This window comes from Leptodactylus fuscus, unplaced genomic scaffold (genome assembly GCF_031893055.1).
Source record: "Leptodactylus fuscus isolate aLepFus1 unplaced genomic scaffold, aLepFus1.hap2 HAP2_SCAFFOLD_321, whole genome shotgun sequence".
In the NCBI taxonomy this organism is placed as follows: Eukaryota; Metazoa; Chordata; class Amphibia; order Anura; family Leptodactylidae; genus Leptodactylus; species Leptodactylus fuscus.
The window spans coordinates 10,572-36,172 of record NW_027440344.1 but is presented as its reverse complement, the minus strand read 5'-3'; the positions used below and the strand labels follow the sequence as shown (position 1 = coordinate 36,172).

Below are 25,601 nucleotides of genomic sequence, written 5' to 3'. Positions count from 1 at the left end.
TGTATTATCTATTATCGGTGTACTGTCTATTATCGGTGTATTGTCTATTATCGGTGTATTGTCTATTATCGGTGTATTGTCTATTATCGGTGTATTATCTATTATCGGTGTATTATCTATTATCGGTGTACTGTCTATTATCGGTGTATTATCTATTATCGGTGTATTGTCTATTATCGGTGTATTATCTATTATCGGTGTACTGTCTATTATCGGTGTATTGTCTATTATCGGTGTACTGTCTATTATCGGTGTATTGTCTATTATCGGTGTATTATCTATTATCGGTGTATTATCTATTATCGGTGTATTATCTATTATCGGTGTATTGTCTATTATCGGTGTATTATCTATTATCGGTGTACTGTCTATTATCGGTGTATTGTCTATTATCGGTGTATTATCTATTATCGGTGTATTATCTATTATCGGTGTATTGTCTATTATCGGTGTATTATCTATTATCGGTGTATTATCTATTATCGGTGTATTATCTATTATCGGTGTATTATCTATTATCGGTGTATTATCTATTATCGGTGTACTGTCTATTATCGGTGTATTATCTATTATCGGTGTATTATCTATTATCGGTGTACTGTCTATTATCGGTGTATTATCTATTATCGGTGTACTGTCTATTATCGGTGTATTATCTATTATCGGTGTATTATCTATTATCGGTGTACTGTCTATTATCGGTGTATTATCTATTATCGGTGTATTATCTATTATCGGTGTATTATCTATTATCGGTGTATTGTCTATTATCGGTGTATTATCTATTATCGGTGTATTATCTATTATTGGTGGATTGTCTATTATCGGTGTACTGTCTATTATCGGTGTATTGTCTATTATCGGTGTACTGTCTATTATCGGTGTATTGTCTATTATCGGTGTATTGTCTATTATCGGTGTATTATCTATTATCGGTGTATTATCTATTATCGGTGTATTGTCTATTATCGGTGTATTATCTATTATCGGTGTACTGTCTATTATCGGTGTATTGTCTATTATCGGTGTATTATCTATTATCGGTGTATTATCTATTATCGGTGTATTGTCTATTATCGGTGTATTATCTATTATCGGTGTATTATCTATTATCGGTGTATTATCTATTATCGGTGTATTATCTATTATCGGTGTACTGTCTATTATCGGTGTATTATCTATTATCGGTGTATTATCTATTATCGGTGTATTATCTATTATCGGTGTATTATCTATTATCGGTGTACTGTCTATTATCGGTGTATTATCTATTATCGGTGTACTGTCTATTATCGGTGTATTATCTATTATCGGTGTATTATCTATTATCGGTGTACTGTCTATTATCGGTGTATTATCTATTATCGGTGTATTATCTATTATCGGTGTATTATCTATTATCGGTGTATTGTCTATTATCGGTGTATTATCTATTATCGGTGTATTGTCTATTATCGGTGTATTGTCTATTATCGGTGTATTATCTATTATCGGTGTATTGTCTATTATCGGTGTATTGTCTATTATCGGTGTATTATCTATTATCGGTGTACTGTCTATTATCGGTGTATTGTCTATTATCGGTGTATTATCTATTATCGGTGTATTGTCTATTATCGGTGTATTGTCTATTATCGGTGTATTGTCTATTATCGGTGTATTATCTATTATCGGTGTATTATCTATTATCGGTGTACTGTCTATTATCGGTGTATTATCTATTATCGGTGTACTGTCTATTATCGGTGTATTGTCTATTATCGGTGTATTATCTATTATCGGTGTATTATCTATTATCGGTGTATTATCTATTATCGGTGTACTGTCTATTATCGGTGTATTATCTATTATCGGTGTACTGTCTATTATCGGTGTATTGTCTATTATCGGTGTATTATCTATTATCGGTGTATTATCTATTATCGGTGTATTATCTATTATCGGTGTACTGTCTATTATCGGTGTATTATCTATTATCGGTGTATTGTCTATTATCGGTGTATTATCTATTATCGGTGTACTGTCTATTATCGGTGTATTGTCTATTATCGGTGTACTGTCTATTATCGGTGTATTGTCTATTATCGGTGTATTATCTATTATCGGTGTATTATCTATTATCGGTGTATTATCTATTATCGGTGTATTGTCTATTATCGGTGTATTATCTATTATCGGTGTATTATCTATTATCGGTGTATTATCTATTATCGGTGTACTGTCTATTATCGGTGTATTATCTATTATCGGTGTACTGTCTATTATCGGTGTATTGTCTATTATCGGTGTATTATCTATTATCGGTGTATTATCTATTATCGGTGTATTGTCTATTATCGGTGTATTATCTATTATCGGTGTATTATCTATTATCGGTGTATTATCTATTATCGGTGTATTATCTATTATCGGTGTATTATCTATTATCGGTGTACTGTCTATTATCGGTGTATTATCTATTATCGGTGTATTATCTATTATCGGTGTACTGTCTATTATCGGTGTATTATCTATTATCGGTGTACTGTCTATTATCGGTGTATTATCTATTATCGGTGTATTATCTATTATCGGTGTACTGTCTATTATCGGTGTATTATCTATTATCGGTGTATTATCTATTATCGGTGTATTATCTATTATCGGTGTATTGTCTATTATCGGTGTATTATCTATTATCGGTGTATTATCTATTATTGGTGGATTGTCTATTATCGGTGTACTGTCTATTATCGGTGTATTGTCTATTATCGGTGTACTGTCTATTATCGGTGTATTGTCTATTATCGGTGTATTGTCTATTATCGGTGTATTATCTATTATCGGTGTATTATCTATTATCGGTGTATTGTCTATTATCGGTGTATTATCTATTATCGGTGTACTGTCTATTATCGGTGTATTGTCTATTATCGGTGTATTATCTATTATCGGTGTATTATCTATTATCGGTGTATTGTCTATTATCGGTGTATTATCTATTATCGGTGTATTATCTATTATCGGTGTATTATCTATTATCGGTGTATTGTCTATTATCGGTGTATTATCTATTATCGGTGTATTATCTATTATCGGTGTATTATCTATTATCGGTGTATTATCTATTATCGGTGTATTATCTATTATCGGTGTACTGTCTATTATCGGTGTATTATCTATTATCGGTGTATTATCTATTATCGGTGTATTATCTATTATCGGTGTATTATCTATTATCGGTGTACTGTCTATTATCGGTGTATTATCTATTATCGGTGTACTGTCTATTATCGGTGTATTATCTATTATCGGTGTATTATCTATTATCGGTGTACTGTCTATTATCGGTGTATTATCTATTATCGGTGTATTATCTATTATCGGTGTATTATCTATTATCGGTGTATTATCTATTATCGGTGTATTATCTATTATCGGTGTATTATCTATTATCGGTGTATTATCTATTATCGGTGTATTATCTATTATCGGTGTACTGTCTATTATCGGTGTATTATCTATTATCGGTGTATTATCTATTATCGGTGTACTGTCTATTATCGGTGTATTATCTATTATCGGTGTACTGTCTATTATCGGTGTATTATCTATTATCGGTGTATTATCTATTATCGGTGTACTGTCTATTATCGGTGTATTATCTATTATCGGTGTATTATCTATTATCGGTGTATTATCTATTATCGGTGTATTGTCTATTATCGGTGTATTATCTATTATCGGTGTATTATCTATTATTGGTGGATTGTCTATTATCGGTGTACTGTCTATTATCGGTGTATTGTCTATTATCGGTGTACTGTCTATTATCGGTGTATTGTCTATTATCGGTGTATTGTCTATTATCGGTGTATTATCTATTATCGGTGTATTATCTATTATCGGTGTATTGTCTATTATCGGTGTATTATCTATTATCGGTGTACTGTCTATTATCGGTGTATTGTCTATTATCGGTGTATTATCTATTATCGGTGTATTATCTATTATCGGTGTATTGTCTATTATCGGTGTATTATCTATTATCGGTGTATTATCTATTATCGGTGTATTATCTATTATCGGTGTATTATCTATTATCGGTGTACTGTCTATTATCGGTGTATTATCTATTATCGGTGTACTGTCTATTATCGGTGTATTATCTATTATCGGTGTATTATCTATTATCGGTGTATTATCTATTATCGGTGTACTGTCTATTATCGGTGTATTATCTATTATCGGTGTATTATCTATTATCGGTGTATTATCTATTATCGGTGTATTGTCTATTATCGGTGTATTATCTATTATCGGTGTATTATCTATTATTGGTGGATTGTCTATTATTCTCTACTGATAAGTTATTGGCGGTCCATCAGTTGCCGCAGGGATGACATTAGAAGGGGTCAGATCTCCTCACAGACAATCTCTCTCCTCACTGATCTTTATATCTGTACAATCTCTAGAATTATCAGAACATTGTTGTCCAGCTTTATTTCTGTGTCTATAACTACAAGTCCCAGCATGCTCAGCCCCACATTCCTGTCAGCAGTGACACACAGCCCCGCCCCTTGAGGTCGCGCAGACTCACAGGACTACATCTCCCGGCATGCCCTGGACCTTCCTGTTTGCCGCGCGGCTCAGCCTTTCATTGGTCCGCCCGCTCCAGTGTAGCCCCGCCCCCCGGGTATCCGGCCCCGCCTCTCCCGCAGGCCAGTGAGAGCCGCTCCCTGATCCCGAGCTGTCACCGTATCACGACATGGCGCACCAGACCGGAATCCACGGTGAGTAACGGAGCCGGCCCGGTGTGCGGGGGAGGGGACAAGTGCTGCGGCCATGGAAACTGCGGGGACCCCCTGACTGACACCCTGCCGGGGACCCCCTGACTGACACCCTGCCGGGGACCCCCTGACTGACACCCTGCCGGGGACCCCCTGACTGACACCCTGCCGGGGACCCCCTGACTGACACCCTGCCGGGGACCCCCTGACTGACACCCTGCCGGGGACCCCCTGACTGACACCCTGCCGGGGACCCCCTGACTGACACCCTGCCGGGGACCCCCTGACTGACACCCTGCCGGGGACCCCCTGACTGACACCCTGCCGGGGACCCCCTGACTGACACCCTGCCGGGGACCCCCTGACTGACACCCTGCCGGGGACCCCCTGACTGACACCCTGCCGGGGACCCCCTGACTGACACCCTGCCGGGGACCCCCTGACTGACACCCTGCCGGGGACCCCCTGACTGACACCCTGCCGGGGACCCCCTGACTGACACCCTGCCGGGGACCCCCTGACTGACACCCTGCCGGGGACCCCCTGACTGACACCCTGCCGGGGACCCCCTGACTGATACCCTGCCAGGGACCCCCTAACTAAGGGCTAGTTCACACAGTGGTCAGGATTGTGTCTCGGAGTCCGCCTTGAGTCCTGTGTGATCCTCTAGCAGATAACAGAAGCGACACGACTTTTCTTCAGACGGTTTTCGGCGCAGTTTCTCCACCTGAAAAATCTAATGGGAGTCAGTGGGATGCAGAAACACTTCGTTGCGGTTTCTGGACGCAAAATTGGCAAAATCTGCAGTCTTTCCGCCTCCCGTTGTCACCCATCGGTTTTTTTCAGGTGGAAAAACCGCGCCGAAAACCGCCAGACAATGACTGGAGCAGATTGTTTCCGAACCAAATTCCTTGACACCGTGTGAAGCAGCCCGTGTACCCCTAACAACTACCCCGGGGTTGCCCCCTTACCATGTGCTCACCGCTGTCCTGCCCCCTCTGTTGCCCCCTTACCATGTGCACACCGCTGTCCTGCCCCCTCTGTTGCCCCCTTACCATGTGCTCACCGCTGTCCTGCCCCCTCTGTTGCCCCCTTACCATGTGCACACCGCTGTCCTCCCCCTCTGTTGCCCCCTTACCATGTGCTCACCGCTGTCCTGCCCCCTCTGTTGCCCCCTTACCATGTGCTCACCGCTGTCCTGCCCCCTCTGTTGCCCCCTTACCATGTGCACACCGCTGTCCTCCCCCTCTGTTGCCCCCTTACCATGTGCTCACCGCTGTCCTGCCCCCTCTGTTGCCCCCTTACCATGTGCTCACCGCTGTCCTGCCCCCTCTGTTGCCCCCTTACCATGTGCTCACCGCTGTCCTGCCCCCTCTGTTGCCCCCTTACCATGTGCTCACTGCTGTCCTGCCCCCTCTGTTGCCCCCTTACCATGTTCTCACCGCGGTCCTGCCCCCTCTGTTGCCCCCTTACCATGTGCCCACCGCTGTCCTGCCCCCTTACCATGTGCCCACCGCTGTCCTGCCCCCTCTGTTGCCCCCTTACCATGTGCCCACCGCTGTCCTGCCCCCTCTGTTGCCCCCTTACCATGTGCTCACCGCTGTCCTGCCCCCTCTGTTGCCTCCTTACCATGTGCTCCCCGCTGTCCTGCCCCCTCCGTTGCCCCCTTACCATGTGCTCACCGCTGTCCTGCCCCCTCTGTTGCCCCCTTACCATGTGCTCACCGCTGTCCTGCCCCCTCTGTTGCCCCCTTACCATGTGCTCACCGCTGTCCTGCCCCCTCCGTTGCCCCCTTACCATGTTCTCACCGCTGTCCTGCCCCCTCTGTTGCCCCCTTACCATGTGCCCACCGCTGTCCTGCCCCCTCTGTTGCCCCCTTACCCTGTGCCCACCGCTGTCCTGCCCCCTCTGTTGCCCCCTTACCATGTGCTCACCGCTGTCCTGCCCCCTCTGTTGCCCCCTTACCATGTGCTCACCGCTGTCCTGCCCCCTCTGTTGCCCCCTTACCATGTGCCCACCGCTGTCCTGCCCCCTCTGTTGCCCCCTTACCATGTGCCCACCGCTGTCCTGCCCCCTCTGTTGCCCCCTTACCATGTGCCCACCGCTGTCCTGCCCCCTCTGTTGCCCCCTTACCATGTGCCCACCGCTGTCCTGCCCCCTCTGTTGCCCCCTTACCATGTGCCCACCGCTGTCCTGCCCCCTCTGTTGCCCCCTTACCATGTGCCCACCGCTGTCCTGCCCCCTCTGTTGCCCCCTTACCATGTGCCCACCGCTGTCCTGCCCCCTCTGTTGCCCCCTTACCATGTGCTCACCGCTGTCCTGCCCCCTCTGTTGCCCCCTTACCATGTGCCCACCGCTGTCCTGCCCCCTCTGTTGCCCCCTTACCATGTTCTCACCGCTGTCCTGCCCCCTCTGTTGCCCCCTTACCATGTTCTCACCGCTGTCCTCCCCCTCTGTTGCCCCCTTACCATGTTCTCACCGCTGTCCTGCCCCCTCTGTTGCCCCCTTACCATGTGCTCACCGCTGTCCTCCCCCTCTGTTGCCCCCTTACCATGTGCTCACCGCTGTCCTGCCCCCTCTGTTGCCCCCTTACCATGTGCACACCGCTGTCCTGCCCCCTCTGTTGCCCCCTTACCATGTGCTCACCGCTGTCCTGCCCCCTCTGTTGCCTCCTTACCATGTGCTCCCCGCTGTCCTGCCCCCTCTGTTGCCTCCTTACCATGTGCTCCCCGCTGTCCTGCCCCCTCTGTTGCCCCCTTACCATGTGCCCACCGCTGTCCTGCCCCCTCTGTTGCCCCCTTACCCTGTGCCCACCGCTGTCCTGCCCCCTCTGTTGCCCCCTTACCATGTGCTCACCGCTGTCCTGCCCCCTCTGTTGCCCCCTTACCATGTGCTCACCGCTGTCCTGCCCCCTCTGTTGCCCCCTTACCATGTGCCCACCGCTGTCCTGCCCCCTCTGTTGCCCCCTTACCATGTGCCCACCGCTGTCCTGCCCCCTCTGTTGCCCCCTTACCATGTGCCCACCGCTGTCCTGCCCCCTCTGTTGCCCCCTTACCATGTGCCCACCGCTGTCCTGCCCCCTCTGTTGCCCCCTTACCATGTGCCCACCGCTGTCCTGCCCCCTCTGTTGCCCCCTTACCATGTGCCCACCGCTGTCCTGCCCCCTCTGTTGCCCCCTTACCATGTGCCCACCGCTGTCCTGCCCCCTCTGTTGCCCCCTTACCATGTGCTCACCGCTGTCCTGCCCCCTCTGTTGCCCCCTTACCATGTGCCCACCGCTGTCCTGCCCCCTCTGTTGCCCCCTTACCATGTTCTCACCGCTGTCCTGCCCCCTCTGTTGCCCCCTTACCATGTTCTCACCGCTGTCCTCCCCCTCTGTTGCCCCCTTACCATGTTCTCACCGCTGTCCTGCCCCCTCTGTTGCCCCCTTACCATGTGCTCACCGCTGTCCTCCCCCTCTGTTGCCCCCTTACCATGTGCTCACCGCTGTCCTGCCCCCTCTGTTGCCCCCTTACCATGTGCACACCGCTGTCCTGCCCCCTCTGTTGCCCCCTTACCATGTGCTCACCGCTGTCCTGCCCCCTCTGTTGCCCCCTTACCATGTTCTCACCGCTGTCCTCCCCCTCTGTTGCCCCCTTACCATGTGCCCACCGCTGTCCTGCCCCCTCTGTTGCCCCCTTACCATGTTCTCACCGCTGTCCTCTCCCTCTGTTGCCCCCTTACCATGTGCCCACCGCTGTCCTGCCCCCTCTGTTGCCCCCTTACCATGTGCACACCGCTGTCCTGCCCCCTCTGTTGCCCCCTTACCATGTGCTCACCGCTGTCTTGCCCCCTCTGTTGCCTCCTTACCATGTGCTCCCCGCTGTCCTGCCCCCTCCGTTGCCCCCTTACCATGTGCTCACCGCTGTCCTGCCCCCTCTGTTGCCCCCTTACCATGTGCTCACCGCTGTCCTGCCCCCTCTGTTGCCCCCTTACCATGTGCTCACCGCTGTCCTGCCCCCTCCGTTGCCCCCTTACCATGTTCTCACCGCTGTCCTGCCCCCTCTGTTGCCCCCTTACCATGTGCCCACCGCTGTCCTGCCCCCTCTGTTGCCCCCTTACCCTGTGCCCACCGCTGTCCTGCCCCCTCTGTTGCCCCCTTACCATGTGCTCACCGCTGTCCTGCCCCCTCTGTTGCCCCCTTACCATGTGCTCACCGCTGTCCTGCCCCCTCTGTTGCCCCCTTACCATGTGCCCACCGCTGTCCTGCCCCCTCTGTTGCCCCCTTACCATGTGCCCACCGCTGTCCTGCCCCCTCTGTTGCCCCCTTACCATGTGCCCACCGCTGTCCTGCCCCCTCTGTTGCCCCCTTACCATGTGCCCACCGCTGTCCTGCCCCCTCTGTTGCCCCCTTACCATGTGCCCACCGCTGTCCTGCCCCCTCTGTTGCCCCCTTACCATGTGCCCACCGCTGTCCTGCCCCCTCTGTTGCCCCCTTACCATGTGCCCACCGCTGTCCTGCCCCCTCTGTTGCCCCCTTACCATGTGCTCACCGCTGTCCTGCCCCCTCTGTTGCCCCCTTACCATGTGCCCACCGCTGTCCTGCCCCCTCTGTTGCCCCCTTACCATGTTCTCACCGCTGTCCTGCCCCCTCTGTTGCCCCCTTACCATGTTCTCACCGCTGTCCTCCCCCTCTGTTGCCCCCTTACCATGTTCTCACCGCTGTCCTGCCCCCTCTGTTGCCCCCTTACCATGTGCTCACCGCTGTCCTCCCCCTCTGTTGCCCCCTTACCATGTGCTCACCGCTGTCCTGCCCCCTCTGTTGCCCCCTTACCATGTGCACACCGCTGTCCTGCCCCCTCTGTTGCCCCCTTACCATGTGCTCACCGCTGTCCTGCCCCCTCTGTTGCCCCCTTACCATGTTCTCACCGCTGTCCTCCCCCTCTGTTGCCCCCTTACCATGTGCCCACCGCTGTCCTGCCCCCTCTGTTGCCCCCTTACCATGTTCTCACCGCTGTCCTCTCCCTCTGTTGCCCCCTTACCATGTGCCCACCGCTGTCCTGCCCCCTCTGTTGCCCCCTTACCATGTGCTCACCGCTGTCTTGCCCCCTCTGTTGCCCCCTTACCATGTGCCCACCGCTGTCCTGCCCCCTCTGTTGCCCCCTTACCATGTGCTCACCGCTGTCCTGCCCCCTCTGTTGCCCCCTTACCATGTGCTCACCGCTGTCTTGCCCCCTCTGTTGCCCCCTTACCATGTGCCCACCGCTGTCCTGCCCCCTCTGTTGCCCCCTTACCATGTGCTCACCGCTGTCCTGCCCCCTCTGTTGCCCCCTTACCATGTTCTCACCGCTGTCCTCCCCCTCTGTTGCCCCCTTACCATGTTCTCACCGCTGTCCTGCCCCCTCTGTTGCCCCCTTACCATGTGCTCACCGCTGTCCTCCCCCTCTGTTGCCCCCTTACCATGTGCTCACCGCTGTCCTGCCCCCTCTGTTGCCCCCTTACCATGTGCACACCGCTGTCCTGCCCCCTCTGTTGCCCCCTTACCATGTGCTCACCGCTGTCCTGCCCCCTCTGTTGCCCCCTTACCATGTTCTCACCGCTGTCCTCCCCCTCTGTTGCCCCCTTACCATGTGCCCACCGCTGTCCTGCCCCCTCTGTTGCCCCCTTACCATGTTCTCACCGCTGTCCTCTCCCTCTGTTGCCCCCTTACCATGTGCCCACCGCTGTCCTGCCCCCTCTGTTGCCCCCTTACCATGTGCTCACCGCTGTCTTGCCCCCTCTGTTGCCCCCTTACCATGTGCCCACCGCTGTCCTGCCCCCTCTGTTGCCCCCTTACCATGTGCTCACCGCTGTCCTGCCCCCTCTGTTGCCCCCTTACCATGTGCTCACCGCTGTCTTGCCCCCTCTGTTGCCCCCTTACCATGTGCCCACCGCTGTCCTGCCCCCTCTGTTGCCCCCTTACCATGTGCTCACCGCTGTCCTGCCCCCTCTGTTGCCCCCTTACCATGTGCCCACCGCTGTCCTGCCCCCTCTGTTGCCCCCTTACCATGTGCCCACCGCTGTCCTGCCCCCTCTGTTGCCCCCTTACCATGTGCTCACCGCTGTCTTGCCCCCTCTGTTGCCCCCTTACCATGTGCCCACCGCTGTCCTGCCCCCTCTGTTGCCCCCTTACCATGTGCCCACCGCTGTCCTGCCCCCTCTGTTGCCCCCTTACCATGTGCTCACCGCTGTCCTGCCCCCTCTGTTGCCCCCTTACCATGTGCCCACTGCTGTCTTGCCCCCTCGCACTGTTGTCACCCGCTGGCTCACACCTTGGTTGCTAAGCAATGGCCCGTTCCTCTAATAATATCGCTGTGTGCAATCCCACATATGACTGTGGGGGGCGCCGGCCTATGTGAGCGACAGTCACACAGATACTGACACGAGCTGTCAATCATACAGTGTAGCCTGTTAGCCCCGCCCCCTGCACACCACTGCGTTGTGTGTGACAAGACCAGCGCATGGATCTCTGCTTGTGGTTCCTGCGGGTTTGTTACAGTGTGTCGGTGCAGTGTGGTGTTTGTTCCCATAGGGGGCGCCGGCCGCTCATTAACCTCTCACTGCTGAGGCGAGTGCTTACCTGCGGCTTCTGTCACCTGACGGCTCTAACACTGCGGCCGCTGCCAGAACACGCACAGACCGAAACACGGGGAAAGTATATAGTGAGGGACAGAGAGGTGACCTGCGGAAACCACAGCCTCGCAGAGCTGAAGGTTTGTCACAATGGCGTCCGCTCCAGACGACCCCCTGTTATCTAGAGATTAGCTGGGATTTGGGGGGGCTGTAAATTGGCGGCTCCGAGTCTTGCACAACCTCCTTCTGTTTATGGCCGCTGCCACCACCCATAGGGCCAATCACCCAGCTTTCCCAGGCTATAGGATGTGTCGCTGTATAGCTAGGAGGCCATATAGATCGTCACCCAGATTTCCCAGGCTATAGGGTGTGTCGCTGTATAGCTAGGAGGCCATATAGATCGTCACCCAGCTTTCCCAGGCTATAGGATGTGTCGCTGTATAGCTAGGAGGCCATATAGATCGTCACCCAGCTTTCCCAGGCTATAGGATGTGTCGCTGTATAGCTAGGAGGCCATATAGATCGTCACCCAGCTTTCCCAGGCTATAGGGTGTGTCGCTGTATAGCTAGGAGGCCATATAGATCGTCACCCAGCTTTCCCAGGCTATAGGGTGTGTCGCTGTATAGCTAGGAGGCCATATAGATCGTCACCCAGCTTTCCCAGGCTATAGGATGTGTCGCTGTATAGCTAGGAGGCCATATAGATCGTCACCCAGCTTTCCCAGGCTATAGGGTGTATCGCTGTATAGCTAGGAGGCCATATAGATCGTCACCCAGCTTTCCCAGGCTATAGGATGTGTCGCTGTATAGCTAGGAGGCCATATAGATCGTCACCCAGCTTTCCCAGGCTATAGGGTGTGTCGCTGTATAGCTAGGAGGCCATAAAGATCGTCACCCAGCTTTCCCAGGCTATAGGATGTGTCGCTGTATAGCTAGGAGGCCATATAGATAGTCACCCAGCTTTCCCTGGCTATAGGGTGTGTCGCTGTATAGCTAGGAGGCCATATAGATCGTCACCCAGCTTTCCCAGGCTATAGGGTGTGTCGCTGTATAGCTAGGAGGCCATATAGATCGTCACCCAGCTTTCCCAGGCTATAGGGTGTGTCGCTGTATAGCTAGGAGGCCATATAGATCGTCACCCAGCTTTCCCAGGCTATAGGATGTGTCGCTGTATAGCTAGGAGGCCATATAGATCGTCACCCAGCTTTCCCAGGCTATAGGATGTGTCGCTGTATAGCTAGGAGGCCATATAGATCGTCACCCAGCTTTCCCAGGCTATAGGATGTGTCGCTGTATAGCTAGGAGGCCATATAGATCGTCACCCAGCTTTCCCAGGCTATAGGATGTGTCGCTGTATAGCTAGGAGGCCATATAGATAGTCACCCAGCTTTCCCAGGCTATAGGATGTGTCGCTGTATAGCTAGGAGGCCATATAGATCGTCACCCAGCTTTCCCAGGCTATAGGATGTGTCGCTGTATAGCTAGGAGGCCATATAGATCGTCACCCAGCTTTCCCTGGCTATAGGGTGTGTCGCTGTATAGCTAGGAGGCCATATAGATCGTCACCCAGCTTTCCCAGGCTATAGGATGTGTCGCTGTATAGCTAGGAGGCCATATAGATCGTCACCCAGCTTTCCCAGGCTATAGGATGTGTCGCTGTATAGCTAGGAGGCCATATAGATCGTCACCCAGCTTTCCCAGGCTATAGGGTGTGTCGCTGTATAGCTAGGAGGCCATATAGATCGTCACCCAGCTTTCCCAGGCTATAGGATGTGTCGCTGTATAGCTAGGAGGCCATATAGATAGTCACCCAGCTTTCCCAGGCTATAGGGTGTGTCGCTGTATAGCTAGGAGGCCATATAGATCGTCACCCAGCTTTCCCAGGCTATAGGATGTGTCGCTGTATAGCTAGGAGGCCATATAGATCGTCACCCAGCTTTCCCAGGCTATAGGATGTGTCGCTGTATAGCTAGGAGGCCATATAGATCGTCACCCAGCTTTCCCAGGCTATAGGGTGTGTCGCTGTATAGCTAGGAGGCCATATAGATCGTCACCCAGCTTTCCCAGGCTATAGGATGTGTCGCTGTATAGCTAGGAGGCCATATAGATAGTCACCCAGCTTTCCCAGGCTATAGGATGTGTCGCTGTATAGCTAGGAGGCCATATAGATCGTCACCCAGCTTTCCCAGGCTATAGGATGTGTCGCTGTATAGCTAGGAGGCCATATAGATCGTCACCCAGCTTTCCCTGGCTATAGGGTGTGTCGCTGTATAGCTAGGAGGCCATATAGATCGTCACCCAGCTTTCCCAGGCTATAGGGTGTGTCGCTGTATAGCTAGGAGGCCATATAGATCGTCACCCAGCTTTCCCAGGCTATAGGGTGTGTCGCTGTATAGATTGTTACTAGACAGTGACCTCAGTGTATTGCTGGGCTATGTAGTTCCACACGTGTCCGTACGCTGCAGTGGCTGCTATATATATATATATATATATATATACTATAATAGTGACAGCGTCATCCCCGCTCACCAGCGGCCCCCACATAATAATACCCCCTCCCCCACCCCGGGCGCTGCTGCAGCCTGTGAGCGCGATCTATGGGGGTGTCAGTGACGGCAGAGAAATCATGTTAAAGGGCCGGTCACCCCGAGAGTCTGGAGGTTATAAGAGGCCTGCACAGCGCCACCTACAGGTTACAGGAGCTCAGTGACGCCACCTACAGGTTACAGGAGCTCAGTGACGTCCCCTGGAGGTTACAAGGGCTCAGTGACGCCCCCTGGAGGTTACAAGGGCTCAGTGACTCCCCCTGGAGGTTACAAGGACTCAGTGACGCCCCCTGGAGGTTACAAGGGCTCAGTGACGCCCCCTGGAGGTTACAAGGACTCAGTGACGCCCCCTGGAGGTTACAAGGGCTCAGTGACGCCCCCTGGAGGTTACAAGGGCTCAGTGATAGCTGGAGATTACAAGGGCTCAGTGATAGCTGGAGATTACAAGTGCTGCCCCCTGTGGACATCTAGTGCCATCACTACTAACCATTCTAATATTCGCGTAGTTGTTATTGCCGCGCTCTTCCTCTGTTACCTGGTGACCGGGGGGGGGGGAGGTCATATAGCCGGTGTTTATTGGCACAGTCATGTGTCCGGGGTCACCTTCTGTCTGTGCTTATCCTGAGTATCCTGGAGATGTGCACCCCCCCCCATAGACCAGGACTTGGCACTTATGGGCATGAGGTGACTCCTCAGAGATGAGTCTATGTATATAGCGCCCGGTGTTTATCCATCTGGTACTGAGCTGCCGCCGTCACCCTGACCCCCCTTCCCTCGTGCCTCCGGCTATATTTGGGAGGTGACACCGTCAGGGATCGAGTTTAGCTCATGTGCTGCTGCTGTTGCCCATTTGTAGCAGATCCCAGACAGACGTCCTGAAGCCGCAGACCTCTCCTCAGTCCTCTCCTCAGTCCTCTCCTCAGTCCTCTCCTCAGTCCTCTCCTCAGTCCTCTCCTCAGTCCTCTCCTCAGTCCTCTCCTCAGTCCTCTCCTCAGTCCTCTCCTCAGTCCTCTCCTCAGTCCTCTCCTCAGTCCTCTCCTCAGTCCTCTCCTCAGACCTCTCCTCAGTCCTCTCCTCAGTCCTCTCTTCGCCTGCAGTCCTCTCCTCAGTCCTCTCCTCAGTCCTCTCCTCAGTCCTCTCCTCAGTCCTCTCCTCAGTCCTCTCCTCAGTCCTCTCCTCAGTCCTCTCCTCAGTCCTCTCCTCAGTCCTCTCCTCAGTCCTCTCCTCAGTCCTCTCCTCAGTCCTCTCTTCGCCTGCAGTCCTCTCCTCAGTCCTCTCCTCAGTCCTCTCCTCAGTCCTCTCCGCAGTCCTCTCCGCAGTCCTCTCCTCAGTCCTCTCCTCAGTCCTCTCCTCAGTCCTCTCCTCAGTCCTCTCCTCAGTCCTCTCCTCAGTCCTCTCCTCAGTCCTCTCCTCAGTCCTCTCCTCAGTCCTCTCCTCAGTCCTCTCCGCAGTCCTCTCCGCAGTCCTCTCCGCAGTCCTCTCCGCAGTCCTCTCCGCAGTCCTCTCCGCAGTCCTCTCCGCAGTCCTCTCCGCAGTCCTCTCCGCAGTCCTCTCCGCAGTCCTCTCCGCAGTCCTCTCCTCGGCCGCTTTCTGTCGCTAACCCTCCGATATGTTCTTGGTCCTTGTAGCTACTCCAGAGCTGAAGGAATTCTTTGCAAAGGCTCGCTATGGATCCGTCCGGCTGATAAAAGTGATCATTGAAGATGGTGAGTCCAGGGCGGGGGAGGGGCTTTGTATTGAGGTTATGGTGACTATAGACAGTGCTTATAGGGTTAATCCTCAGTAATACAAAGTCCTAGTTTTGTGTTCCTTCCCTAGAAAGCTGAGTGACAGACCTTGGGGAATGTTGTGTCTTTGTCACCCAGCTTTCCAGGGAACTGATGCGATCTAGGAGTCGCTGTCCCAGTGGATTAACCCCGTAAGCACTCTCTCTCCACACATCTGTCCCAATTACTAAATATTAAAAGTTCATTTTAGTTGGGAAGTTATTGTTGTATAACGTTGCCAGTCAGTGATCTAAGAAAGCTGGGTGACAACCCCTGCGGAAGCTTCTGGACTTGGTTGTCAGCCAGATTTCCCAGGGTAACAGGACAAAGATAATGTGGGGATGTCTTCTCTCTGCTCCCCTTCCTATTCCTTCCACCCCTTCTTGTCCCAATCTCCTCCGCTCCCCTTCTACCCTCTTCAGGGCCTCCCTGAAGATGAGCTCCTTGACTTGATACTTCTCACAGCTGAGGGTTTGTTACAGTTGTCTCCAGACTCTGACACGTCAGCCGGTTACAGTGTATCAGTATAGGAGATGTGTTCAGAGGATTCTCTGCACTGATACACTGTAACAGCCCCTCAGCAGTGACAAGTATCAGGTCTCTTGACATTGCTGCCGCTCCTCTGCGTCCTGTAGACGGACGCCGGCCCTTTAATAGCCCTTTAGTGAACCCTGAATATGAGAATGTAATTTGTAGTGGAGAAGAAAGAGTTAAGCTATGGCTGACCCGTGACCTGTCTGTCGGAGGAGGGGGCCGGTGACTACTGACGACCTCCACGCGTGCCCCTCTTAACCCCTTGTGCTCCATGCTGTGTCACCTTAGAGACGGAGCCTTGGAAATCTGTCATGGAAAATGTGTGTCCTCGCGGGGAGCGCCGCCGCTGCTCAGAATAGCTGCGAGATAAACAAACCCTGCGCAGAGCCGCGGCCGCCATCATGGGGGGAGGGGGGGGACAGCTGACACCTGCAGTGACCCCAGGACACGGGACATATTGGGGGCTGTGGCTGCGTATTTAAAGGGCCAGCGACCAGTCTTCTCCACTTCCTATAAAGATCTCTGCCTGCTGTCAGTGAATAGAGACTGAGCCTGAAGTCCGTCGTGTTCACAACTGAGGGTTTGTTACAATAGTTACCAATATGGACAATTCTCTGTCCATCAGCAGCACAAACCTGCCCCCGATCTTCATTGTTTGTTACAATGTATCAGTGCAGGATAATGTCAGTCTGGAATAATGTGGTTTTATTCTTCCTCCTGCAGAGCAGCTCGTACTGGGGGCTCACAAGGAGCTCAGGAAGAATTGGGACCAAGACTACGACTCCTTCGTCCTTCCCCTCTTGGACGACAGTCAGCCATGTTACCTCCTGTATCGCCTCGACAGCCAGAACGCACAGGGTTACGAGTGGCTCTTCTTGTCATGGTCACCTGATCATTCTCCGGTATGATGCAAGATGCCCAGTCACATGGTTTACTGCGGTCACATTGTAATCTGATGAATATCGGACCCCTCCTCACATATGTTATGGCATGTATTAGCGGCTCCCCCTTGTGGCCGGATGTGTATATGCATAAATATAGGTTCTAACTATGTACAGTATACTGACTATATGTCCTGTATATACTGACTATGATATAAGGGCCAGTACACACAGGACAGCACAGCTTGTGTATATGGGGTAGTCACTGACCGGTCACAGCCTCCATGCTGACCCCTGACTATGATATAAGGGCCAGTACACACAGGACAGCACAGCTTGTGTATATGGGGTAGTCACTGACCGGTCACAGTGTCCATGCTGACCCCTGACTATGATATAAGGGTCAGTATACAGGACAGGACATCACAGCTTGTGTATATGGGGTAGTCACTGACCGGTCACAGCGCCCATGCTGACCCTTGACTATGATATAAGGGTCAGTATATACAGGACATCACAGCTTGTGTATATGGAGTAGTCACTGACCGGTCACAGCGCCCATGCTGACCCCTGACTATGATATAAGGGTCAGTATATACAGGACAGCACAGCTTGTGTATATGGAGTAGTCACTGACCGGTCATGGCGTCCATGCTGACCCCTGACTATGATATAAGGGTCAGTATATACAGGACATCACAGCTTGTGTATATGGGGTAGTCACTGACCGGTCACAGCGCCCATGCTGACCCCTGACTATGATATAAGGGTCAGTACATACAGGACAGCGCAGCTTGTGTATATGGAGTAGTCACTGACCGGTCACAGCGCCCATGCTGACCTGACTATGATATAAGGGTCAGTATATACAGGACAGCACAGCTTGTGTATATGGGGTAGTCACTGACCGGTCACAGCGCCCATGCTGACCCCTGACTATGATATAAGGGTCAGTATATACAGGACAGCACAGCTTGTGTATATGGGGTAGTCACTGACCGGTCACGGCGCCCATGCTGACCCCTGACTATGATATAAGGGTCAGTATATACAGGACAGCACAACTTGTGTATATGAAGTAGTCACTGACCGGTCACAGCGTCCATGCTGACCCCTGACTATGATATAAGGGCCAGTATATACAGGACAGCACAGCTTGTGTATATGGAGTAGTCACTGACCGGTCACAGCGCCCATGCTGACCCCTGACTATGATATAAGGGTCAGTATATACAGGACAGCACAGCTTGTGTATATGGAGTAGTCACTGACCGGTCACAGCGCCCATGCTGACCCCTGACTATGATATAAGGGTCAGTATATACAGGACAGCACAGCTTGTGTATATGGGGTAGTCACTGACCGGTCACGGCGCCCATGCTGACCCCTGACTATGATATAAGGGTCAGTATATACAGGACAGCACAGCTTGTGTATATGGAGTAGTCACTGACCGGTCACAGCGCCCATGCTGACCCCTGACTATGATATAAGGGTCAGTATATACAGGACATCACAGCTTGTGTATATGGAGTAGTCACTGACCGGTCACAGCGTCCATGCTGACCCCTGACTATGATATAAGGGTCAGTATATACAGGACAGCACAGCTTGTGTATATGGAGTAGTCACTGACCGGTCACAGCGTCCATGCTGACCCCTGACTATGATATAAGGGTCAGTATATACAGGACAGCACAGCTTGTGTATATGGAGTAGTCACTGACCGGTCACAGCGCCCATGCTGACCCCTGACTATGATATAAGGGTCAGTATATACAGGACAGCACAGCTTGTGTATATGGAGTAGTCACTGACCGGTCACAGCGTCCATGCTGACCCCTGACTATGATATAAGGGTCAGTACATACAGGACAGCACAGCTTGTGTATATGGAGTAGTCACTGACCGGTCACAGCGTCCATGCTGACCCCTGACTATGATATAAGGGTCAGTACACAGTAGTTATGTGGATGTGATGTGTACCACCTACCTAAACATTATACAGACTTAGAACTTACCTTCATGGCAGTGGTGCCCCCTAGTGGCAGCTTTGTGAAGTTACTGAAATATCTTCATGGAAGACAGACTTGCACATCCTCAGTGAGCGCCCTCTATTGGTGTACATGCCTGAGACATTTGCATATTCTTCCCATGAAATATCTTAAAAATGTTGAGTAATTGTGGGTAAAGCTTCTGTTTCTCCCCAGTATGTCCGCCCCGTGTCTGCCCCGTATAATATTCATTCTCTCTTCCAGGTGCGGCTGAAGATGTTGTACGCGGCCACGAGGGCGACCGTCAAGAAAGAGTTTGGTGGTGGACACATTAAGGATGAAGTGTTCGGCACAGTAAAGGTCAGCTTATAGATAATGGGAGGGGGGTCCTGACTGTCCCTCCTGGTATTTGGGGTATACGGGGTTGTATACATTGTATATAATTGTATCATTGTATGTGGCAGGAAGACCTCACGCTCAGCGGATACCAGAGACACGTGTCGTCCTGCGCCGCTCCAGCGCCACTCACTGCCGCCGAGAGGGAACTGCGGGAGATCAAGATCAATGAGGTGAGCGGGGTGAGATAACTGGGGGGGTCACGGGGGTCAGGGGGGGGGGGGGTCACGGGGGTCGGCCCGCTGTATCCGGCTCCTGTAACAGATGACAATCCTACACAGGTGAAGACTGAGATCAGCGTGGAAAGCAAACAGCAGACGCTGCAGGGATTGTCCTTCCCTCTAAGGCCGGAGGCGGTGGAAGCCGTTCAGCTCCTGAAGCAGAGGAAGATCAACTACATTCAGCTGGTAGGTGGCGGCGCCGTCAGGTACATTGGGACGTCTCACACCATTGTGCACTACAGTCGTCTCCATCTACTGATCAGCGTGGGGCTCTCGGGGGATGCTGGGAGTTGTAGTTTTGCAGCCAGTGGGGATTCACAGATAGGAGACCATGGAGGCGCTTAAAGGGACGGTCTGTGGTCAGGTACAAGAAATGTCTCCATGTACTGGCGTCCTGCACAAGAGTCAGCCTAAGCAAGCAGTGCTGGAGTGTAAAGTATGAGGAGGAGGATGAAGCAGCAGCCCAATCTCCGACAGGAAGTGAATGTCAGAATATCTGAGCTGCAGTGTAAAGCATGGATCAGGCAGTGCGGCTAAGCTTAGCCCAGTCCTGTACTAATGGAGCAGAGCTGCAGGGTAAATGATGGCTCCGGTGAGTAATGCGGCGGTATCAGTAATGGCTCCGGTAAGTAATGCGGCGGTGTCAGTAATGGCTCCGGTGAGTAATGCGGCGGTGTCAGTAATGGCTCCAGTGAGTAATGCGGCGGTGTCGGTAATGGCTCCGGTAAGTAATGCGGCGGTGTCGGTAATGGCTCCGGTGAGTAATGCGGCGGTGTCAGTAATGGCTCCGGTGAGTAATGCGGCGGTGTCAGTAATGGCTCCGGTGAGTAATGCGACGGTGTCAGTAATGGCTCTGGTGAGTAATGCGGCGGTGTCAGTAATGGCTGGCGGTGTCAGTAATGTGTCGGTAATGGCTGGCGGTCAGTCAGTGCCGCTGTCGCCGCTGCCGTCAGTCACATGTGATCTCTTCTCACGCCTCAGGATTGTGTTACCTGGATTAAAGCGGAGCTTGCAATAATTCCGTCATCTCCCCACCAGGACGGAGACCCCGGCACAGAGTAACTGCCCGAGACTGACAACTGACCCCGGGGTATGAAGGGGAGGATAGAAAGTCAGTACTTGTACAAAGTGTCAGTTGTCATGCAGATGAGAGCGGCGGGTTGTTACAATGTAGACCTCACAGTCATTGCAGAGTCTCACAGCTCCCTCTACAGGACGTTCCTCATTAGTTCTTCCTGGTCACACCGCTGCTTGTGCTGATCGTCTTATCCGAAGTCTCATTTCTTTTATTTTTCCTTCAGAAACTGGATCAAGAGAAGGAGACAATCGATCTGGTCCATACGAAGCACACGGACATCCAGGAACTGCCCGCCAGGATCCCCAAGGACACGGCCCGCTACCACCTCTTCCTCTATAAACACTCCCATGAGGGCGACTACCTGGAGTCTGTAGGTGAGGGACATAGACGGGGGTGTCACAGGAAGACGTCTGAGCTCATGTCTAGGGACCTCTGTGATGGGACTCAGGGTTATTTACCGGATACTCGCCAGGAATCCCCCCCCCCCCCCACAGTCTCACTTGTCTCCTCCCGGCAGTTACATCCATATGTTCTTCACCCTTTCATTATGGGCAGCTGGGTCATGTGATCTCAGTCTGAGACCCGGTCCAGAGCTTGTGCTCCGGTGTCGGCAAGACGTCAGTCTCCCATGTGTGGAGGACGTCCTGTAAACTACAGGATTACATAATCTAGTCGTCATCCTTCTGAGCAGCCACCTCCCCTAGCTCACATTACTCTTCTCTGGCTCACACTGCCTGTCTGTACCATGTGAGTGCTGTGTGCAGATTCTCCAGTGTATTCTATGACATGTAGCTTCACATTACTCTTCTCTGCCTCACACTGCCTGTCTGTACCATGTGAGTGCTGTGTGCAGATTCTCCAGTGTATTCTATGACATGTAGCTTCACATTACTCTTCCCTGCCTCACACTGCCTGTCTGTACCATGTGAGTGCTGTGTGCAGATTCTCCAGTGTATTCTATGACATGTAGCTTCACATTACTCTTCCCTGCCTCACACTGCCTGTCTGTACCATGTGAGTGCTGTGTGCAGATTCTTCAGTGTATTCTATGACATGTAGCTTCACATTACTCTTCCCTACCTCACACTGCCTGTCTGTACCATGTGAGTGCTGTGTGCAGACTCTCCAGTGTATTCTGACATGCAGCGTTGCACTCACACCGCCTGTGTATACTATATGGAATGCACTGTGTGCAGAACCTCCAGTGTGTCCAATACTATGTAGCTCCACACTGCGGTCCCCTGACTTGCACTGCCTGTCTATAGTGGATCCTCTGTATCATAGGACACACTTTGACTTTGGAGTCAGGGGACAGCAGTTCTATGTCAGCTAACACAGGTCTGCACAAGAGCTTATATGTTTTGATTTTGTTTTTTTTTTGCTGTTAGTGCCCCCTGCTGGTGGTTGCAGGCTGCCTGCAGTTTATTATTGGCCACATTTCTCACTGTATCTTCTTTCTTGCAGTTTTTATTTACTCCATGCCGGGCTACAAGTGCAGTATTAAGGAGCGCATGTTGTACTCCAGCTGTAAGAACCGACTTCTGGAATCCGTGGAGCAGGATTTTCAGCTAGAAATTGCAAAAAAGGTAACGCCCTGTACAAGGCAGTAACCGTGTGAGCCACGTGACAGTGCACCCCCCTAACATGTCCAGGGCTGCAGGTGCAGCTGTAGTCCTAGCTAGAAGTATTTACCATTCAGCACTGTGGGAAAGCTGGGTGTCCACCATTATAGCTGAGAACGTTATTACCCAGCTTTCCCAGACAGCGGACAAGTCCAGTATCCGCTCAGGTGCGAGGTTGTTTCCATTCATTGAAGATGTTGAGGAGATAAAACCCCCCCGAACCCCATTAGAAGGTTCTAGACCTTACACGAGGATTGCGCCCCGTCACTCGCCCCGTTTTGTCGTCTCCTTTACTCACGTCTGTTTACTCACTGTTGTCATTGTCCAGATTGAAATAGAGGACGGCTCGGAGCTGACGTCGGAGTTCCTCTATGACGAGGTGCACCCCAAACAGCACGCCTTCAAACAGGCCTTCGCCAAGCCCAAAGGACCTGCCGGGAAACGTGGACAGAAGCGTCTGATCAAAGGGCCCGGCGAAAACGGCGAGGACAGTTAGATCCCCGACCCCTGCCAAGTCCGGCCGGAGAGATTAGTGCCAAGACTGGGCCGCGGGACGTGCGGAAATTTCTGCCTTCATTTTGCTTTTTCTGCCGCAAGATGACATGAATTTGGGGTGAGGGTCTCGGGGGAGTCTCCGCCGCGTCTCGTCCCGTCGTTGTGGCTTGTTACACGGACTCGTTCCCGATCCCCATTTTCCTTTCTTTTTGACTTTTTTGCTTTTGTCTGTGCCTGAATGATGTCGGACTTGGTGAAGTTCTTCCCTCGTTCACTTTCCTTCTGCCCGGGCCCCTTCCTCTTATGGAGGAACTCCTGATAAAGGTCATGTGACTCACCGCAGCAATCTCCGGGACGGGCGAGCGCGGCGTCATTCATGACTATGTTTTTACACCTGTGTCATTATGTGTTTACTTTTTGGGGTTGGGTGACGGGTCGCTAGTGCCATGCTATGAAGTCAGAATATAACAATGGCCGGGGGAGGGGTCGGCGGCATGCTGCGTAACCAATCGTGGACTCTTCCCAAAAAAATAAGAATTAAGCTGGTGCCAATGAGGTCACATGATACGCATGAGAGAGTAGCCAAGACGGATAGAACGGTTTCCCTTTCATCTGACGCTTAGCCGGATCGTTCAACGCTGCTGCTGTCATCCCGGATCGTTACGTTTTTTTCTCCTGGGGGCGGTTTACATTCCAGAAAATTATCAAAAATCTGAGTCAGCCGTAAAATCAGACAGATCACCCGTAGCTCTGTATTTTCTATAGAAAAATGAATAAAAAGTACTTTGTTTTTTACGTGGCTGCCGACTCGCTGCTGTGTCATGTGGGGCTAATGGGAATCGGTGTAAACTCGGGGACTAGGACAAGTCCTGCAAGGTGAGAATCCATAGAAAGCCCAAAATATTAGGTGCACCCAGAGAGGAACCCCACACAGGAATAGGGGCATACAGATCATACAGCTACCACTAGGTGGAGCTCGCTACATACAGATTATACAGTCACCACTAGGGGGAACTCACTACATACAGATTATGCAGTCACCACTAGGGGGAGCTCACTACATACAGATTATACAGTCACCACTAGGAGGAGCTCACTACATACAGATTATACAGTCACCACTAGGGGGAGCTCACTACATACAGATTATACAGTCACCACTAGGAGGAGCTCACTACATACAGATTATACAGTCACCACTAGGAGGAGCTCACTACATACAGATTATACAGTCACCACTAGGAGGAGCTCACTACATACAGATTATACAGTCACCACTAGGGGAGCTCACTACATACAGATTATACAGTCACCACTAGGGGGAGCTCACTACATACAGATTATACAGTCACCACTAGGGGGAGCTCACTACATACAGATTATACAGTCACCACTAGGAGGAGCTCACTACATACAGATTATACAGTCACCACTAGAGGGAGCTCACTACATACAGATTATACAGTCACCACTAGGAGGAGCTCACTACATACAGATTATATAGTCACCACTAGAGGGAGCTCACTACACACAGATTATACAGTCACCACTAGGAGGAGCTCAGTACATACAGATTATATAGTCACCACTAGAGGGAGCTCACTACACACAGATTATACAGTCACCACTAGGAGGAGCTCACTACATACAGATTATACAGTCACCACTAGGAGGAGCTCACTACATACAGATTATACAGTCACCACTAGGGGGAGCTCACTACATACAGATCATACAGCTACCACTAGGTGGAGCTCGCTACATACAGATTATACAGTCACCACTAGGAGGAGCTCACTACATACAGATTATACAGTCACCACTAGGGGGAGCTCACTACATACAGATTATACAGTCACCACTAGGGGGAGATCACTACATACAGATTATACAGTCACCACTAGGGGGAGCTCACTACATACAGATTATACAGTCACCACTAGGGGGAGCTCACTACATACAGATTATACAGTCACCACTAGGGGGAGATCACTACATACAGATTATACAGTCACCACTAGGAGGAGCTCACTACATACAGATTATACAGTCACCACTAGGGGGTGCTCACTACATACAGATTATACAGTCACCACTAGGGGGAGCTCACTACATACAGATTATACAGTCACCACTAGGGGGTGCTCACTACATACAGATTATACAGCCACCACTAGGAGGAGCTCACTTCATACAGATTATACAGTCACCACTAGGAGGAGCTCACTTCATACAGATTATACAGTCACCACTAGGAGGAGCTCACTACATACAGATTATACAGTCACCACTAGAGGGAGCTCACTACATACAGATTATACAGTCACCACTAGGAGGAGCTCACTACATACAGATTATACAGTCACCACTAGGAGGAGCTCACTACATACAGATTATACAGTCACCACTAGAGGGAGCTCACTACATACAGATTATACAGCCACCACTAGGGGGAGCTCACTACATACAGATTATACAGTCACCACTAGGAGGAGCTCACTACATACAGGTTATACAGTCACCACTAGGTGGAGCTCACTACATACAGATTATACAGTCACCACTAGGGGGAGCTCACTACATACAGATTATACAGCCACCACTAGGGGGAGCTCACTACATACAGATTATACAGCCACCACTAGAGGGAGCTCACTACATACAGATTATACAGTCACCACTAGGGGGAGCTCACTACATACAGATTA

General features: G+C 51.1%; 1 protein-coding gene across 1 annotated transcript; it reads left to right on the top strand.

The window, feature by feature from the left end:
• Positions 1-4,686: 4,686 nt before the first annotated feature.
• Positions 4,687-23,688, top strand: LOC142187919 (twinfilin-2-B). Its single transcript, XM_075261727.1, has 9 exons — positions 4,687-4,772; positions 15,535-15,612; positions 16,930-17,108; positions 19,346-19,441; positions 19,546-19,650; positions 19,759-19,884; positions 21,000-21,150; positions 22,241-22,362; positions 22,727-23,688. The coding sequence occupies exons 1-9, from the start codon at positions 4,748-4,750 to the stop codon at positions 22,892-22,894; spliced, it is 1,050 nt and encodes a 349-aa protein (XP_075117828.1). The 5' UTR covers positions 4,687-4,747; the 3' UTR covers positions 22,895-23,688.
• Positions 23,689-25,601: the final 1,913 nt, after the last annotated feature.